The 19,103-nt window shown below is 55.8% G+C and overlaps 2 protein-coding genes across 5 annotated transcripts in view; both read left to right on the top strand.

Moving 5' to 3' along the window:
* Positions 1-1,533: 1,533 nt before the first annotated feature.
* Positions 1,534-13,748, top strand: SLC25A23 (solute carrier family 25 member 23). Its single transcript, XM_081807011.1, has 10 exons — positions 1,534-1,842; positions 2,958-3,084; positions 3,660-3,747; positions 4,049-4,160; positions 5,225-5,383; positions 5,469-5,621; positions 5,788-5,895; positions 6,837-7,004; positions 10,589-10,739; positions 11,777-13,748. Exons 1-10 carry the CDS (start codon positions 1,687-1,689, stop codon positions 11,959-11,961), a joined length of 1,407 nt encoding a protein of 468 aa, XP_081663137.1. The 5' UTR covers positions 1,534-1,686; the 3' UTR covers positions 11,962-13,748.
* A 3,033-nt stretch (positions 13,749-16,781) lies between these two features.
* Positions 16,782-19,103, top strand: part of SLC25A41 (solute carrier family 25 member 41) — a 5,626-nt gene continuing 3,304 nt past the window's right edge. The window contains exons 1-4 of one of the 4 annotated variants that reach the window (XM_031020245.2): positions 16,782-16,889; positions 17,643-17,798; positions 18,323-18,475; positions 18,663-18,770. In XM_031020245.2, the coding sequence (XP_030876105.2) occupies positions 16,815-16,889; positions 17,643-17,798; positions 18,323-18,475; positions 18,663-18,770 (492 nt within the window). In that variant the 5' untranslated portion in view covers positions 16,782-16,814. Of the gene's footprint in view, positions 17,414-17,642; positions 17,799-18,322; positions 18,476-18,662; positions 18,771-19,103 lie in introns of all 4 variants that reach the window. The other 3 variants (XM_031020244.2, XM_006749121.3, XM_081807216.1) reach the window with 3 other exon arrangements.

Here is a 19,103-nt window from a genome sequence, read left to right as displayed (position 1 = left end):
GGCACACTCATATTGAAGCACCTGGGAGCTTCAGTGGAGGGGTGGGCAGGACAGAGGCTCACGTGAATTGAGGCCCACCTGTCAGGGATGTATTTGTGAGAAAATGCCTGTTTGGGGCATTTCTCTGGGAAAACATCTGTATCCCCCATGTTGTGGGGCACCTGCAAGAAAGAAAACATCTGTGAGGGGACCTCTAAGAGGCCATCTGGACCACTGGCCACTAGGACCTCCTTAAGAGGCCATTTGTCTGGGACTCACAGGTGTGTTTGAGCACACCTGTTTGGGCAAAACTAAACGTGCCCTCCGTGAGGAGGCTGTACTTTTCGATAAAGGACGGTGATAATAAGACCTCCACCCCCTGGGGACTCTAGGGTGAAGAGTAATGGTTAAGGGGAAATGAATCACTTTTAGAGTATAGAGCGATGGGTAAGAATTCCAGGTCTGGTTAAATCCCCGCTTTGCCGCTTACTGGGCATGTGGCCTGGGTAGAGCAGTTTAACCTTCTGTTTCCCCATCTGTGAAGTGGGAAAGCCAGTCCCACCTACCTTATAGGGTTTTGGCGAGGATGACGCGAGGGGTGAGTAAAAGGCCTGGATTGTGCAACGCCGTGAATCAATGTTAGTTATTGTTATTATTTTTCGCCAAGTGGTCTGGCCGCCCCTCCCCCTAATGGTGACTCAAGAAACTGCGCCCGAAATTAGTGGGAGGGACTTTCGGCAGGTGCAGCGAGCACGACAGGCTGGTGCCCCGCCTCCAGCGCTCGGCTTCCCGGTCTTCATCGGCACTCGCGCCTGCGACACTGAGACCCGCAGGTTGGTCTGGAGAGAGCAGTCAGCACAGCGACTGGATCAGGCCGCGGCCTCTTTAAGACTGCCCAGCCAGCCCGAAGCCGCCGGGGCCCAAGGCAGCGCAGGTCCGCCGCAGAAGCCCCGCCCAGGTGGGGCGGGCGGGCGCAGCTCAGGCAGCTCTGGCCAATAGGAAACCGACTTTGCAGCCAAGCCGCACGTTGATCTTCCGTTTCCCAGTCTGAGTGGGACCGAAAAGGAAGGCTGGCGGGCAGGATGTAGGGTTTCAGGGAGAAAGCACAGCTTCCTGATTTTCTGTTTCTGTGGGCGAGTGGGGAATGTGAAATGAGCGGGCGGGCAGATGGAGGGCTAGATGATGTAAGGTTGGTTCTTGAGCATGTCTGGGAAAAACGAGAACTTTAGCGCCTAAAGAGAAATAGTAGGGGAGGGAGGTCAAGTGGAAAGGGATTAGAAAACCAAATCCCTGATATCCCTCTACTGCGCGCCCTTGGACAGAGGGTAAACCGAGGCACGCAAGGCGGAACTCTGAAATCAGAGTTGAGACCATTGGCCTCTCTAGCCCCCCTCCCCAGAATGAACTCTGGTGCTTCCTGTGCACTACCAAAGCATCCCGACATTCCGCCCCACACCCGCGGCTCCGCCTCCAGCCTCCTCCCCTCAAGCGGGTTGGGGGGGGGAGGAGACGCAAGTTCTGGCGCGGGCGGCGACGGCTAGCAGTCACCGCCTCCTGCAAGTGCCAGAGCCGGGCGGGCAGCGCGGAGGCTGCGGTGGCAGTGGCCGCGGAGCTGGCCCTGCGGGGCCGCGGGGGGGAGGGGGAGCCGCGAAGCCCCCACCGAGGCCGCCACCGCCGGGCCTCCCCTCCCCCCCCCGGGCGGGCGCCATGCGGGGGGGCCCGGGCGATGCGGAGCGGCGGCAGCGCTGGGGTCGCCTCTTCGAGGAGCTGGATAGTAACAAGGATGGCCGCGTGGATGTGCGCGAGTTGCGCCAGGGACTGGCCCGGCTGGGCGGGGGCGAGCCGAACCGCGACACCCAACAGGTACCCCCGCCGGGACCCCAGCCTGGCGCGCGGCGCTCCGGCCCTGCGGGCGCCGGTGACCCGAGCCCCTGAATGGAGCGCCGCCGCAGCAGCCGGCGACTGCCTGCGGCTGCACTCCAGTGCGGGTGCCCAGCCTGGGCGTCTCCGTCCCCTTCCCCCTGCCCCGCGGGTCTGGGCCTAACGGGTTCGCCAAGACAGAGCCACAGAGGCGCCAGGCCTGCAGTCCAGCTGCCAACCGCCGGTCCCCAACCCACTCGCCGGTGCCTCGAGGGTGGGGGATGTCTTGCCAGCGAAAGGAGCCGATCCGCTCTCCTGCCCACTGCCCCGGACACACCCTCCTCTGAACTCTTTGCCCATCCAAGACATACCCTGCCCGGTGCCTCAGGAGACACACCCTTTCCCATCCTACCCCCCTCCTCTGGGCATCCACTGCCCTCCCAGCCGGCTGCCCAGCCTCTCTACGTTTACATTTCCCAGGCCTGCCCTCCCCGGGCCTGGCTTAATGCCCCAGGCTACCCCAGCCCGGTACCCAATCCTGTCCGAGGCCACCCTCAGCATGGGATGTAGCAAAGCAGGAACTTGCCCCTAGGCCTATGCAGGTGTCCCCTACACCTCTAGCCCCAGATGCCCCTGGAGTGTCTCTCTCCACAGCATCCTGAGACCTCCAGGACAACCTCCCACTTTGCGGGTGGGAAACCAGAGGCCTGGTGGGGGCTCAGCTTAGATCTCTCATTGCCCCACAGTGCCCAGAGCTGTCTCTAAGGGGAGCTCCTGAAACTGCCATATGGACAGGGTTTTTTTAAGAGACAGCTGGGAGGACAGGCTTTCAGAGACAGGAGCCCAAGGCTACCTACCACTTCCCAGTTCTGTAACCTTGAAAAAGTTACTCGACCTTGGAGAGCCTCAGTTTGCTTGCCAGGCAAACTGGACAACTGCTTTCCAGCTCATAGACCTACGGTGGCCTTGGGCATATTGCTGAGAAGTGAGCTGGAGGATGGAGGGGTGACTTCCCCTTAGGTGCTGGGGGCTCTGAGTTCCTGGGCCCTAAGCTTGTCATGCCCCCTGCAGATTGGGAGCAGCCTCCTGGAGCTCCCTCGTCCCTTCCCCCTTGCCAGGGCATCTCCCCTGAGAGTGACGCTGACCCAGGTGGTGGGCTGGACCTGGAGGAGTTTTCCCGCTACCTGCAGGAGCGGGAACAGCGCCTGTTGCTTCTGTTCCACAGTCTGGACCGGAATCAGGATGGTACGACCCAGGGATGGGCTGCGGGGGCCCTGGAGACACCAGTGGGGTTAGAACTGGCACTGCTAGGAGGGGGAGGGCCACTTCTCCCTGATGACTCACAAGCTATTTTGGGAGTTCTCCTCACCCCCCAGCTAGGTGGTTGGGCCCGTGGGCCCATCCCACCTCCTTTCCCTTCTGGGATGCGACCCCTATTATTACCCTTAAGTTTCTAAGGGACACAGAGATGCCCCATATTGCCGCTGGATTCCCTATGAGGCAGAAACACCCCCCATAGCCTCTTCTGGGTCCCTAATATTGCCTCTCAATCCCCTATGGCATAAGGACCCCCATAAGTATCCCTGGATTCATTTTTTCATTCATTCATGGAGCAGAGGAACCCCCCCCAACATTGCCCAGTTCCACCTCTCTAATCCCAGTGGGTCAGTGACCCCCCCCGCAACCCTGCTGCAAATCTCATCCTGGGTTCCTGGGTTCCTGGATCCCCTGGTCTTCCTAGACCATCCCCATTCTGAGCTGTACTAGACCTGGGCTCCAGGGTCCCCCCACGCACACCCCTTTTCTGGTCCCCTCCCCAGGTCATATCGATGTGTCTGAGATCCAGCAGAGTTTCCGAGCCCTAGGCATTTCCATCTCGCTGGAGCAAGCAGAGAAAATTCTGCACAGGTGAATAACTGGGGGTCCAGAATCCCAGGTAACTCCAGTTCCCCAGGGCCCCTTGGCCACCTTGAGTCTCTAGGCCCCAGACCCAGTCCCAGGGCAGGTGGAGCTGAGGGGTGGGCTTGGGAGTCAGGCAGATCCTGGACCAGATGCTTCACTTCTCAGAGCCTCAGTTTTCCCCTTTGTAAAATGGCGAGCTCTCAGCGCACAGGAAGTCAGCCCACCCCCAAACCAGCTGAACCTCACTCCTACACCCCCTGCCCAGCCCCTGCACTGATTCTATCCCTACCTTGCCCTGCACCCCCAGCATGGACCGAGACGGCACAATGACCATCGACTGGCAGGAATGGCGCGACCACTTCCTGTTGCATTCACTGGAGAATGTGGAGGATGTGGTCTATTTCTGGAAACATTCTACGGTGAGGTGGGGGCAGCTTTCCTAGCGTGGTGGCTGGGCCTTGCTCTGGTTTCCCCTGGGCATGGAGGGGCTGGGTCAGGAGTCTTGAGAAGGAAGAGCCACTGGGAACAGCCAAGGGATGACACTCTAGTCCTCTCTTCCTCTGATCAGGCTCAGGGGACTGGGGACCCATTGGGGGAGGTCTGTGATCTGGCTGGAGCCCTTCAGACCTGACTTTGGGGTCCTGGGGGCAGACTGTGGGAGATGGGAGCACAGGGAAGGAAGAGCTCACCAGACAGGGCACCCAGCCTCCAGCCTCCACCCACAGCTCCCCTTCTGCTGGCTTCTTTTTGCCTCAATAAATGGTCTGCTGCTGCTGAAAGGACTCATTAGAAAGCCACCTTCTTTGGAAAATCCACTGAGATCCACTGGAAGTTGGGGGAGGAGGTGCTCTAATTACCCCGCTTCTGGGTGGGAATCTCTGATTGATGCTTCCAGTAGCATTTGATGGCATCTGTAGGGGAATCCGCCTGTGGGATCTGGTGAGATTCTCCTGGGAGATCCAGACATTCCCACCCTGGGGATCCATGAGAGACTTGGTTGGGAAGTCTATAGGTGGATTCTAGGGGAGGGATGATCCCTGGGGACAGATTCCCTGTGGGATCTGCTGAGGCCCTGGGAGGGATCCACTGGTCTCCTTATATGGCAGGTCCCTGGTGGGATCTTGTGTGGCCCTGGAGGGATCTTCTGGAATCCTTATGTGGGAGATTCTTGGGTGCGATCCTTCAAAGGGATCTGATCAGCTCTGGAAGGAATCTTTATATGGTAGATGCTTGGGTAGGCTCCTTTGGTGGGATTTGGTGGAGGTGCCCAGGAGGGATATTGGGATCCTACATGGGAGTCAGGTTGGATGTTCTGCTGGGATCTGGTAGGGTTCCAAGAGGGATCTCCTGGGCTCTCTAAGTGAGATTTATTGGTGGATGCTCTGAGTGTCCTGGGATTCATGAGGGAGACACTCCCATTTAGGGCTGAGGTACATCTCCCTGCCCCTATGATGGTGTGACACCCCAGTCCCTGCCTCCTCAGGTCTTGGACATTGGTGAGTGCCTGACTGTCCCTGATGAGTTTTCAGAGCAGGAGAAGCTGACCGGCATGTGGTGGAAGCAGCTGGTGGCAGGTGCAGTGGCAGGTGCTGTTTCGCGGACGGGCACGGCCCCTCTGGACCGCCTCAAGGTCTTCATGCAGGTGAGGGGCCCCGGAAAGACCCACCCCCTCTCCTAGGCCTGGGCCCCAGAAGGGGACCCCAAGGCCACCTTATCTCCCCACGCAGGTCCACGCCTCCAAGACCAACAAGCTAAACATCCTGGGGGGCCTAAAGAGCATGATCCGAGAGGGGGGCATGCGCTCCCTGTGGCGTGGCAATGGGATTAACGTGCTCAAGATTGCACCTGAGTCGGCTATCAAGTTCATGGCCTATGAGCAGGTGGGGGCAGGTGTGGGAGATGTGAGCTAGATGTGAGGGCTGGTGGGATTGGCTTGGGGGCGGGGGATGTCCGCAGGACCCCCAGGAGTGGACATCTGCTCCCCTGGGTGGTGCCCACAGCAGGACGACCTGAGGTCCTGTCCACCTCTGTGTCTCCCACTTTCAGATCAAGCGGGCCATTCGGGGGCAGCAGGAGACACTGCATGTGCAGGAGCGCTTTGTGGCTGGCTCCCTGGCTGGTGCCACAGCCCAAACCATCATTTACCCCATGGAGGTGAGAAGGAGGGACTCTGGCCGAGGCCCCTTTGCAGGGTGAGGGGCTTGCAATAACCACGTTACTCCGTGGTGTGATAGGCATTGGTATTGTAACTTTGCCTCTCCCTAATTTGGACTGGGGCTCATTAGAGCAATGCTGTTTCATGTGTAGTCTGCATGGGCATTGCAATTTGAGATGTGACTTCTAGGGATGGTGGTGTTGATCATAACGATTTAGGCAGCAACTGTGGGGCCAGCTGTTTATGGACATGCCTCTTGTAAGGATACTGATTTCCAGGCTGTTTGTTCCCAGGGGAATTATTTCAGGTTTCAGGTTGTGCAGTGTGTCAGGATTCTGAACGATGGAAAGCTCAAATCACATAAATGAAGTCTGAGGTAAGCAGTTCAGGGCAGGTATGGTGGCTTCAAAGTGGTAGAGACCTTGGTTCCTTCCCTTTGTCTTGTTCCAGCACTTCAGATTGTAACACCCACCTCATGGACCAAAATGGCTGCATGTGCTCCAGTCATCACATCCATATTCCAGCCAATAAGGAAGAATAGACAAAGGAAGGAACCACCTCCCTGCCTTTAAAAATACTTCCTGAGAGTCACACATGCCTGTTCTCCTGCTGTTTCATTGGCTAAGACTTAGTCACATGGCCATATATCTAGGGAAAGTGAGTGGCTGTGTGCTTGCTGAAAATTATAGTTTCTATTATTAAGGGGGGATGGGAGCAAGATATTGGGAGACCACAGTGGCCGCCATGCAACTCCGAGAAATGTAACCATTTCGAGGTATGGAGATTTGGGGATAGCAAAAGATTCTAGAGTAACTGGTTTGTTAAATTCAGGTATTGCCAGGGTAGATCCTTCTAGGAGTAGCTGTTTCTAGGTGTCTTCACTGCTGGGTGTGGTGTTTCTGGAAGCAGTTTTCCCAGGGATAACCGGGGTCCTCCCCAGGTGCTGAAGACGCGGCTGACCCTGCGCCGAACAGGCCAGTACAAGGGGCTGCTGGACTGTGCGTGGCAGATCCTGGAGCGAGAGGGGCCCCGCGCCTTCTACCGCGGCTACCTGCCCAATGTGCTGGGCATCATTCCCTACGCGGGCATCGACCTGGCCGTCTATGAGGTCTGTGGGCAGCCCGCCCCCCCTTTTCTCTCCCCTCTGGGATTTGCCCACGGGACACCCCTTTCCCATAGGGTTGACTCAGTGAACCTCCATAGCTAGGGGTGGAGAAGCGCCATGGGCCTTGGGATCCTGGGGAACCCCTTCAGCTGTTGGACTCCCCGACTCTTTCACTTTTACCACTGTGAGAATTCTTTCCACTTCCGTGTGCAGTTCAGCCTTGCTGGGCCTTGGGAACCCAGGAAGATCAGGGACCACCGTAGCTCACAGAATCATGGGAGAGAGTGAATGTGAGCTTCAGAGATGCCTGTCTCCCCAGAGCATGTACTGGAGCCGGCCAAAGTCTTCTTCAGGGCCTGCCCATTTCATAGAAACCACACCCCATGGCCAGCATCTCAAGGCCTTTATCAAGAGAGGCAGAAATGGGGGGGGAGGGTTGACTTCTCTTCCAAGAGTCATGATTTTTCTCTTCTCCTGGTGGGATCGCCAAGTTCTTCCAAGTAGCACAGCCCCAGATGTCCCCAGGCATCCCCCAAAGTCTCTGTGTCCAGGACAGGGCTAGCTTCACAGGCAGGGGGCCAGTTCAGTCGCCAAGGGCCCCATGCTCAGAGGGCCTGGCTCTTGGTTTAATGCCCTGGTGTTGCCATCTTGAAATCCCTAATCATCTTTGGACGAGGGACCTTACATATTTTTATTTTGCCCTGGGCCTCGCAAAATGATGCAGCCGGTCCTCATCTCCAACACTCCGCACCTGCCATCCGTCCCTGACTTACCCAGCACCCAGCACCTGGGTGGCCACGTGAGACAAGACCACCACTCATTCACTCACTTGCTCAGTCATTCACTCGCTCACTCAGCAACGGTTTACTGAGCATCCCAAGGTACGGGGACAGCGTTAAATAAAAACAACGCAGTCCTCGCTTTCCTGGGGCACCCACTCCAATGAGCAAGGAAGTCAGTCCACGGGCCAACAAGTAGTTTCAGATCCTGCTAAGTTCTCAGAAGAGGATAAAACAGGATGTGTAATTGAAAGTAACAGTGGGCAGGAGGGGATCGAGGCAGGCCCCTGAGAGGCAATGAGCAAGGCCGTGTGAAACAAGGCAGAGGGTGCAGAGAGCGCAGCTCCAGAAGCAGCACTGGATTTGGCCTGTTGGAGGAGTGCAAGTCTTGAGTGGCTGGAAGGAACCGAAGAGTCAGCAAGAGCTCAGTGATGTGGCTGGTTTTTCCTAAGTGCAAGACTCAGCCACTGGGAGCTATGAGAAGAAATTAGACCGAACTTTATTTGATCCATTCTTCACCCAAAAAGGGAGCTGGGAGGTCTAAGTGGTTTGAGAAAGCCTGTGCCTTCTTGGAGTTTCAAAATCTATGTTAGTCCCTTAAAGGCTCTGAGAAGTCTGCAGAAAAGCGATTTCACTGGGTTTTTGTTTTTGGTGTGTTTTTTTGATTTGTTTTGTTTTGTTTTTTGGCCCAGTGTTGGCCATGCTTACGCAGTCTTCAGAACTTCTTTTCAACAGAACACCTCTTAAACACTCATTCAACACCTATTTGGCAAATCCTGCTCCAGCCCCCAAAGAAGGCTCTTTTTTTTTTAATTTGACAGAGAAAGACATAGAGAGAGCAGGAACACAAGCAGGGGGAGTGGGAGAGGGAGAAGCAGGCTTCCTGCTGAGCAGGGAGCCCGATGTGGGACTCGATCCCAGGACCCTGGGATCATGACCTGAGCCGAAGGCAGACGCTTAACGACTGAGCCACCCAGGCGCCCACCCCCAAAGAAGGCTCTTAAAATTGCAAGGCAATAATGGTGAACACTTGCTTCCAAGGCGCCCACTCCTTCCTTGCCCAGCCCGGACATCACTAATCTATCCCAGCCCTGAGTCCCTCTCCACACACTTCCGGGCAGCTGTTACCAAGGGGTGGGAAGTGACATGGGAAATGAAACCTAGGAGCCATCCCAGTCCCAGAGCAAGAAAGAAGGTCCTCGCAGAGAGGCTTCATAGGGATTGGCTGCCCAAAAAACCAAGTGCACCACTCAGGACTCCAGTGTGGCTCTGAATGTTGACTCCCACCCTTATTTTGTGGCTATGGATAAGTAACTTCCCTGGAGCCTCATCTTGTCAATGAAATGGAGATAGTGGTGGTATTTGTCTTAGTCTGAGGTCCTCTGGAAGCAGGGATGTTTGGCAGGAAGGTAAGGTAACCAAAATAAAAGGAGCATTCGTTCCCTAGGGCTGCCTAACAAAGTACTGCAAACTGTGGGGGGCTGAAAGCAACAGACATTTACTGTCACAGTCCCGGAGGCTGGAGTCTAAATTCAAGGTGTCGGCAGGGCCACACTCCCTCCTAAACCTTAGGGGGACATCCTTCCTTGCCCCTTCCAGCAAGGGGCATCCCTGCAATTTCTGCCTCTGTCACCGTGTGGCTGTCTTCCCCGCTGTGTGTCTCTGTCTCTGTATCTCCTCTTCTTATGAGGACATCGGTCATGTTTGCTTAAGGGCCCACCCGACTCCAGGGTGACCTCATCCTAACTCTCCACACCTGCGAAGACTCTATTTGCAGATAAGGTCACAATCAGAGGTCCTGGGGGTTAGGACCCCAATATATCTTTTGGGGGGATGCCATCGAACCCATAAGGGCGTGTTATCAAGCAAGTTATCATGGTGGGCAGATGCAGCTCAGTCCCGGTGGGGGGCCTCTGGAGGCAGCATAGAACGTGCCCCTCCCCACAAGACGCAAGGGAGCTGGGGTATTGATACACCAAGTCAGTTGTCTGCTGCTCGCTGCTGGGGGGGCTGGGGGGGGTGCTCAGAGCAGCCTTACCTGGGTCCAGCAAGAGTCCTCAGGCAGAACTGTGGATGCTGGCAGTTGGGAGTCAGCTGATTTGAGTTGAATAGGATATGGGTGGCGTGTCCACATTGGAGAGCGTATTAGTTTCCTATGGCTGCTATAACGAATGACCACAACCTTAGGGCTTTAAAACAGCGCACGTTCACTATCTCATCATTTTGAAGGTCCAAAGTCCACGATGGGGCTCAGCGGGCTAACATCAAGCTGTTGGCAGGGCTGCCTTTCTTCCGGAGGCTGCGGGGGAGAAGCTGTTGCCTTATCTTCCCCCTTCTCTAGCAGCTGCCCGTTTGCCTCGGCCCGTGGGCCCGTTGTCCATCTTCAGAGCCAGCCGCACAGCATCTTCCAACCCGTCCCCCACCTCTGCCTCTATTATCCCCTCTCCTCTGACTCTTATAAGGAGCCTCGCGGTGACATCGGACCTGCCTGGATGGTCTAGGATCATGCCCCATCTCAAGGTCCTTAACTTAATCTCAACTGCAAAGTCCCTTTTGCTACATGAGGTACCATATTCCCAAGGGCAAGGGCATGGGCAGAAGGGGGGGGCTGTCCTCCCACGTCCCACAGAGGGTCAAGGTGAGGCCTGAGTGACAGGACGCAGGTTATCGTGCTCGCGGGGCACCTGGGAGGTACCGAGCGCTCAGCTAGTACCAGCCAGCCAGCGGGGCCTCCGAAGCCAGGGTCGTGCATGGTGTTGCCCAGTTCCGATCCAACCCACACTCTACTCTCTTCTCCGCCCCCACCAGACCCTGAAGAACCAGTGGCTTCAGCAGTACAGCTGTGACTCGGCCGACCCAGGCATCCTCGTGCTCCTGGCCTGTGGGACCGTCTCCAGTACCTGTGGCCAGATAGCCAGCTACCCCCTGGCCCTGGTCCGGACCCGCATGCAGGCCCAAGGTGAGGCCTGGGCGGGAGGCTGGGGCAGGGAGAGAACACCACCACTGGGGCCCCACCTCCCCATCCCCAGCTCCTCCTCCTGGCCAGGCAAGGTCCCAAGCTGGGATCCTTCTGGATTTGGATGGCCTCCACCAAAGTCCCTACCTTTCCCTGGGCCTCAGTGTACCCATCTGTGACACTGGAACGGGAGCCCTTTCCCACCCCCCTACCCGCCCCACTGAGCGAGGAGAGCAGATGCAGCGAGTACTGGAGGAGTGCCCTAGCAGGCTTAGCTGGGAGGGCTGCTAACTTGAGCTCTGATTTGCAAGGCTGGATTACAGTGAGGAAGGCAAGGCGAGGGAAGATCCGGGTACAGGGGGGTGGGGGGCAGGCTGGGTATGGGTTTATTTTTTTCCTCGTAGGTTTCTTTTATGGGTTCTCCCCCCACCAAAACACACACGCACGCACACACACATTCCTGAATCTGTTTTGGGAGTTTCCTTGGGAATTTTAGCATTTGTGTTCTGTGATTTTCTCTGGGGGTGTATCAGTGCATAAACCTGGGTTCTCGCCCTCCAAGAGCTCACAGGCTGGAGAGGAAGCAAGATGCTGAATAAATCATTCCACAATTAAGTATGGATCTAGGGTTGAATGCAGGATAAGAGAAAGAGCCAGACTTAGACTGGGGTACCAAGCAGGGCTCCCCTGAAGAGCCTGCTTTGGCATGAAGGTTGGAAGGCAGAGAAGAGTGAGCTGGGAGAAGAGGCAGGGAAGTGAGTTCCAGGCAGAGGAAATGTCTGTACCCTCTCCCACCACACACATACATATACCTTCTCTGTTTCTAATCATCCCCAAACTTGGGCCCTCAAGACTGGGCTGAAAAGGCGAGCAGCCGTTTCCAGAGCCAGGAGAAGTCCCGATTCTGAGTAGTAGGTCTCACTGTTAAGCTAACCCTCCTCCCTCGTGCTGCAACGGCCACAGGCCCAGCCCTGGGGAGTAGGAGGGGGAAGTAAGAGGGGCCCTCTCGCCTCACCTGGCCTCCCCGCGCCCCCCCCCAGCCTCCATCGAGGGCGCCCCCCAGCTCTCCATGCTGGGTCTGCTCCGTCACATCCTGTCCCAGGAGGGCGTGTGGGGCCTCTACCGGGGCATTGCCCCCAACTTCATGAAGGTTATCCCGGCTGTGAGCATCTCCTATGTGGTCTACGAGAACATGAAGCAGGCCCTGGGGGTCACGTCCAGGTGAGGGACCCAGAGCCTGACCCACCCCAGATCCCTCACCCCAATCATGACATCCCCCACACCTCAGCCACTGGAGACTGATGGCCCAGCCGATGGAACCCAGGGCTCCCTATACCAAATCGCAGGATCCCCACACTTTACCCACTGGGTCCTACACCCCCATATCACGTCTACTGGCCCCCCCAACACACGGGGTCCTGGACCTCTATGACTTAACCATGGGATGCCCCACAACCCAACTAATGGATCCTGATAACCCAATCACAGGAGCACACATCACCATACCTAAACACCCAGACCCCAGCTCCCTCAGGCCCCAGATCCAGCACTGGGTCCTAGATCCCCAAAACCACTGGCGGATCCCAGATCCCCATGCTTCCAGCCCTGGATCTCCAAGCTCCACCACTGGATTCTGGATATCAAGAAGCCTCAGCCACCGGATCCTGACAATGCAATGCCTAGATCCCAGGGCCCCAGCCACTGGATCCCAGATCCCCTCACCCCAACTACTGGATTCCTGAATTCCTTTACCTTGACACTGAGTCCCGGATCCCTCTGCTTTGACTACTGGATTCCCTATATTTCAACCACTACACCCTCAACCCCCAACCACCGGATCTCGGATTCCCAAGCCCTGACTGGCTGGATCCTGGCTCCTAAATCCACAATGTGAGCCCAACGGCAGAGTGAGTGGGTCCCAGCGACTGCGGCTGTTGGACCCCAAATCCCTTCACCACAGGCACTGGAAGCTGAAACCTCACCCATAGGAGGTAGACACCCCCCCCACACACCCTTCCAAGCACTGGATCCCAGCCCCTTAACCTCTGGATTCTGACCAGAATCCTCCCAGGCACTGGATCCTGAATGCTCAGACTCCAAATCTAAATAGATCCCAATAGGCCCGTCACAGCATCCTGGATCCCCCCGTGCCCCTGTCCCAGACCCACCCCAGAGCCCAGGGCCCTCTGCCCATGACACAAAGCCCGGGGTCTAAGGAGCCTGTGGGAAGCCTAGGTCCTGGCCTCCTGCTTCCAGAAAGCCCGTGGGACTTGCCATCAGTCCTGACACGGCTAGAAGCCGGCAGCTGGGGAAGGAGATGACCCCCCTCCCACAGCCTAGACAGAGCCTCGATACCCCCGCCACCCGCCCAGCATGGCTGCACCTCTGGCCGGTGGGGAAACCGCCCCCCGCAATGCTCCCCACAATGCTCTGCGGTGTCTCCCGTTCCCTGCCCACATTTAGGCTGATGATAACCTCCAGTCGCTCTTTCCTGGGGGCTGGCAAGGGGTCAGTCTGAGGCCGGGGACACGTTAAGGAGACTCTCCCCAAGCACACCCCAGCACTGCCAGTCTCTTCCCCAGGCTTCAGAGTTGGGAGCCCAGAGCAAGTCTACACAGACTAGCCTTCCCTGGAGCCAAGCGTCCAATTATGCAAAACAAGCCAAATCCCCCAGACTCACTCCAGGTCTATTTTTCTACTAGAGAGGAGCTGACATTCCTCCCCCTCAGATAACCCAAGCCCGCAGCACCCCCCACGGCCCTGTACATTCTGCACTTTAGAGTTGGGTTCTGAGCTTAGCATAATTGGGGGACCCCTCCCACCACTCCTCCCAAGTCCTTGGGGAACCCCATGAAAGGACTACAAAAGAGCAACTGGGTTGTTTGGGGGGCTGGAGGACCCCCCCCCCCGTGGCTTCCACCTGCCCCCACCTACACCGTGTCCCACCTCCCCGCCTGTGTGTGTTATTTCAAAGGAAAAGAACAAAAGGAATACACTTTCTAAGCTCTTTCATTGTGGTTTTTACTGCAAGGGGGTGGGTCGATGTGGGACCACCTCAAACTACCCCCAGGGAAGGGACATGGGCCATCCTCTGTTGCACACAGTGCCAGGAGACCAGGAAGTGACTTCCTCGGTTTCCGTAGCTGTGAAGTGGGGGCAGGGAAAAGCCCACATTCATGGGCCCTTTTTATTTTTCCTGTATTCTAATTACATAAGGATATTTGTTTCCCAGGGCTGCTGTAACAAATTACCACAGACCGGGGGCTTAAAATGACACAGTTTTTAGACTGATATAATTTTTTATTGTGGTAAACTAGACATCACATACAATTCACCATCTTAACCATTTTTAAGTGCACAGCTCAGTTGAGCACACTCATCCTGTCCTGCAGCCACCCCCACCCTCCGTTTCCAGAACTTTCCATCTCCCCACACGGAGACTCTGTCCCCATGAAGCACAGACTCCCCACCCCCTGCCCCAGCCCTGGCTCCCACCCTCTCCTCTCTGTGTGGATGGGACTCCTCTGGGGACCCCCTGGGACTGGGGTCCTGTGGGATGTGTCCTTCTGGGTCTGGCTCCTCTCACTGAGCAGTGTCTTCGGAGTCCCTCCACGTCGTGGCAGGTGTCAGGATGTCCTTCCTCTTTAAGGCTGAATAATATTCCAGTGTGTGGATGGACCATATTTTGTTTATTCATTCATTCATCCATCAGTGGACACTTGGCTTGCTTCCACCATTGGCTATGGTGAATAAAAAACAAGAGGAATTTATTGTCTGCCAGTTCTGAAGGCTGGAAGTCTGAAAGCAAAGTGTCAGCAGGCTACGACCCTCTGAAGACTGTAGGGGAGGATCCTTCCTGCCTCTTCTGGCTTCTGGCAGTTGCCGGCACACAGCATTCCTCAGCTCGTAGAGCCAATCGGTGCGATTTCTGCCTGTCTTCAAATGACCAAAATTGTTCCTGTCACCATCTTGTGTTTTAAGCTGCTACCGTTGGGGTAATTTCTTATGCAGCAGTAGCTAACTGATACGCATGCGCCTACATAGGTATGATTTTCCACACACTCAACGATGGACTTAAGCCTTGCTAACTATTTCGTATTTTTACTTCCTTTAAATTATGTCCTGAGGATCATATTCCCAGAAGCGGGATTGCTGGGTCAAAGGATATGACGATTTCAGGGTCATGGCCCCAGAGAAATCATCTGCGATATACACAGCTACCAACAAGGAATTGGCATTCCTAATTTTACTTCAGTCATCCCAGCACAGAGTGTTACCACTTTGATTTAATCAGGCCAGTCAACCACTATTTTCTTGTCCACCTTCTCACATCCCATTACGCCGTTTGGGCCTCAGGAACTGACATGTGGTGTGATATCACACAGACTGCTTTTCTCTTTCTGAGTCTCCCCACCCACAAAATAGGGGATGTTATCACTGACATCTTTAAAGGGAAAAGAACTTACATTTATTGAGCAAGTACTCCATACGCTGGCTCTGTGCTAAGCCCTTTGATGCGTTATCTCCCTCACTTACTCATCATCTATTTACCAGACACCTGCTTTGTGCCAGACCCGGTTTTGTGAAACACACAACAATCATTGCTCTCATAGACCCCACATTCCAGTGGAGAGCGACAAACAATAAATAACACACGTGAGTGAATGTGTAGCCAGGTAGAAAGCAAAGGCACTATGGATAAAAATAAAGTGGGGAAGCAGAGTTTACATCTTTTTTTTTTTTTTTAAGATTTTATTTATTTGAGAGAGAGAGAAAGTGAGAGCGAGTGAGCACGAGTGGGGTGAGGGGCAGAGGGAGAAGCAGACTCCATGCTGAGCAGGGAGCCCGACGTGGGACTCGATCCCAGGACACTGGGATCATGACCTGAGCCGAAGGCAGCTGCTTAACTGACTGAGCCACCCAGGCGCCCCCAGAGTTTACATCTTAAATAGAGTTGTCAGAGGAAGCACCAGGAAGAAGGTGACGTTTGCATGAAGATTTAAAGACAGTGAGGGAGGGAGCCATGGTGATGTCCAGGAGAACAGCATTCTAGGCAGAGGGAACAGCCAGTGCAAAGGTCCTGGGGCAACATCATGCCTGGCTGTGTTGGAGGAACAGGGAGGGGGCCCATGTGGCTGGAGCAGAATGGGCAAGGAGGAGAAAGGGAGGAGGGAAGGGCAGGGAGGGGACCGGGCAGGTCATACAGGGTCTTGTGGGCCACACGGAGGACTTGGGCTTCTACCCCAGGGAGATGGGAACCCTGGAGAGCTGTGGGCAGAGGAGGGCAGGACCTCACTGCGGTGCTCATGGGCGCCCTCTGGTGGTTATTGTGGGGAGCACTGACGGGGGGCAAGAGTGGGAGGGCCCAGAGTGGAGGCGACTGCACTGGTCCGGGTTATCCATCACAGGGCTGGACCAGGGTGGAGGCCACGGACATGGTAAGCAGCAGCCAGATTCCGGATTTATGTTAAAGGTGAAGCCAGGATTTGATGACAGAGTGTGGGCATGAGAGAAAAAGAATCATGGATGACATCAAGCTTTTTGAACCAAACCACATGGAGGATGGACGCGCTCTCAATGAAGACTCATTGCAGCCTCTTGACACAATGTGGTAGTTTATCATTACTTCCAATTTACACCTGGGGAAACTGAAGCTCAGAGAGGTAAAGCGAGTCCCCCAAGGCCACACAGCAGGAGTTGTCCTAGATGGGATTTAAACTCAGGCTGCCTCCAAATCTATGCCTGTCTCACCTTGGGGACCAACTATATCTCTCCCTCCCAGAGCTCCAGAACCTTCCCACTCTCCCTCCCGTCTATCTCCCATTGCCATGACAGCGACACACAGTGCATTCATTGCCTATGGCTCCTATAACAACCACAAACATGGTGGCTTCAAACAACACAAATGTATTATTCTAGAGGTCAGAAGTCTGATACGGATCTCACTGGGCTAAAATCAAGCTCCTCCTGGAGGCTCCAGGGGAGAATCTGCTTCCTGGCCTTTTCCAGCTCCGAGGGTCTGCCTGCACTCCACGGCACGTGGCTCCCTCCTCCATCTGCAAAGCCAGCAACGGTCGGATGAGTCTTTCTCACATTGAACCCTTTCAACACCGACTGTTCTGCTTCCCTCTTCACTGTTTGAGGACTCATGAGGTTAGACTGGGCCCACGCAATTCGTCCAGAATAATCTCTCCATCTCCCCGTCAGCTGGTTAGTGCCCTTAAATCCTCTGGCAAATTCACTTTCCCCTTTGCCACATAACATGGAGAGTTCACAGGTTTAGAGGGATTTGGATATGGACATTTTGTGGGGGACACTCTCTGCCCACCATATCCAGTGAGGTCACAAGGGCCTCTGTGACCTCATCATGCCCTGGGGCCCAAATTTACAAGCTGGCCCCTCCCACATGGCTGCTGGATGGGCAAACCTGTCACCAGGGATTTGAACCTAGGTGCCCTGACCCTCCAGCTGCCATGGGAGCCCAGCCCGAGGAAGCTCAGAAGCCTTGCTCGAGCGTCCAGACCCTGTTTAAGAGGGTCAAAGCCTTACTCACCAAAACGCCACCACCTCCGGCCCTGCCCCCGCCCCCCTCCCGGAACCCGGGCTGTACACATGTGTATGGGTATGTGTTTGGGCACGTGCATGAAAATGTCCTGGAACATCTCCCATCACAGCAGGTGAGCTTGAGCACGGCAGGCCTACCGGCACCTCCGGCCTGAAGGCTGGGGTAGAAGGCCGTGCTGCCTGCCCCCTCTGCATGACCCACTCCCCTCCAAGCAGACCTGGATTTCCGCCTTCAAGCAGTGGGGACCAGGGTGGGCCTTTCACCAGGAGGGGCTTCCTGGAGATGCGGGGAAGGAGCTCCAGCCTGGCTGAGTACGGGTGGGGGCTGGGTCTGCCCCGCAGGTGCTGGACACAGGAGAGCAGCTGATGGTCCCCATCGATGTCCTAGAAGTGGATAACGAGGGGGCCCTGTGGAAGTTTCTGCTCTCAGGAGCCATGGCTGGGGCGGTGTCCCGCACTGGCACGGCCCCTCTGGACCGAGCCAAGGTGTATATGCAGGTGCGCGGGGAGCACAGCTCTGGAGCCTCTGGGGTGGGGCTGGATGGAGGCAGAGCTGATAGGGTTCAGGATGGGGGTGAGTGTGCAATTGGAAACAGGTGCGAGGGTGGGGCTGGGAGGCGGGTTGGAGTCAGGAGGAGGCTGAATGGAGGTAAGGGTGGGGGTTGAAGTTGGGGATGGTGCTGGAGCCAATGGGGATGGAGCATGAACTTGAGTGGGAGGAGCCAAGAGAACCGTACCAGGGACAGGGTGGTTTGGGGATAAGGGAATTGAGGATGGGGTCTTTGGATGGCTTTGAAGGCAAACTAGAACAGGTAAGGAGAGGAAGGTGAGGAAGGAGATGAGCACGTGGGTCTGTGTCTGAAGGTGAGGAAGGAGATGAGCACTGTGAGGCCAGCTGGGAAGGGAGCGGGAGGAGGAATGGGGTTGGGTGGCTGGGGACAGGATGGGGTTGAGCTCCAGGCTGGGATGGAGGCGATCAGGTGGGAGGCTCCTCACAGGGCCAGTGGCCTCCCTATCCCCAGGTCTACTCCTCCAAGACTAACTTCATGAACCTGCTGGGGGGGCTCCGGAGCATGGTCCAGGAGGGGGGCTTCCGCTCCCTGTGGCGGGGCAATGGTATTAACGTCCTCAAGATTGCCCCCGAGTACGCCATCAAGTTCTCCATCTTTGAACAGGTGGGCGGGGGAGAGGGAGAGGCCCACTTTGCACAGTCCTGCCCTTCAACCCATACCTCTCCTACACGCCCTCTCAAGCCCAGATCCTTACCCAAGACACACTTTCACCCTCTGGCCCCAGAACCAGGGTGGGTTTCAGCTAGGAAGAAGGTCAGCAGTTCTCTCCTGTTCCTCTCTCCTGCCCCAGTGTAAGAATTACTTCTGCGGAGTGCATGGATCCCCACCCTTTCAGGAATGTCTCCTTGCTGGCTCCCTAGCTGTGGCCACCTCCCAGACGCTTATCAACCCCATGGAGGTAAGAGAACATCTGCCCTGTGGAAGATGAAACAATGTGAAAATTAGCTACCAGCTGTTACCGCTTCCTCCTCGTCTTCCCCTTTCCTCCTCCCCCTCGTCTTCTCCTTCATGTGAGGTGCGTGTCCAACTTGTGTTCCAGATGGCTCCCCAGTCATCTCAACAACTATCTACTGGTTGGGTCCTATCCTCTTCCCTTCAAAGATCCAAGATGCCACCTGTGTAATTTACTAAATTCCTGTGCATATTTGAGTGTATTTTTGGCCTTTCTCTTCTTCCTCTGCTATGTCTGTCCAGGCACTAATGTCTTTTTTTTCCTCTTTTGGGGGGGAGG

The sequence above is a fragment of the Leptonychotes weddellii genome, chromosome 1 (genome assembly GCF_054177405.1).
Source record: "Leptonychotes weddellii isolate Sample4059 chromosome 1, ASM5417740v2, whole genome shotgun sequence".
In the NCBI taxonomy this organism is placed as follows: domain Eukaryota; kingdom Metazoa; phylum Chordata; class Mammalia; order Carnivora; family Phocidae; genus Leptonychotes; species Leptonychotes weddellii.
This window is presented reverse-complemented; position numbering and strand designations above follow the sequence as displayed.

What these genes read in the sequence shown, in the direction of transcription:
- SLC25A23 (XM_081807011.1), top strand. Translation starts at nt 1,687, where the DNA reads ATGCGGGGGGGCCCGGGCGATGCGGAGCGGCGGCAGCGCTGGGGTCGC. An exon ending in TCTGGACCGGAATCAGGATG is followed by an intron (nt 3,085 to 3,659) that starts GTACGACCCAGG and finishes TCCCCTCCCCAG; the next exon opens with GTCATATCGATGTGTCTGAG. An exon ending in CCATCATTTACCCCATGGAG is followed by an intron (nt 5,896 to 6,836) that starts GTGAGAAGGAGG and finishes GGTCCTCCCCAG; the next exon opens with GTGCTGAAGACGCGGCTGAC.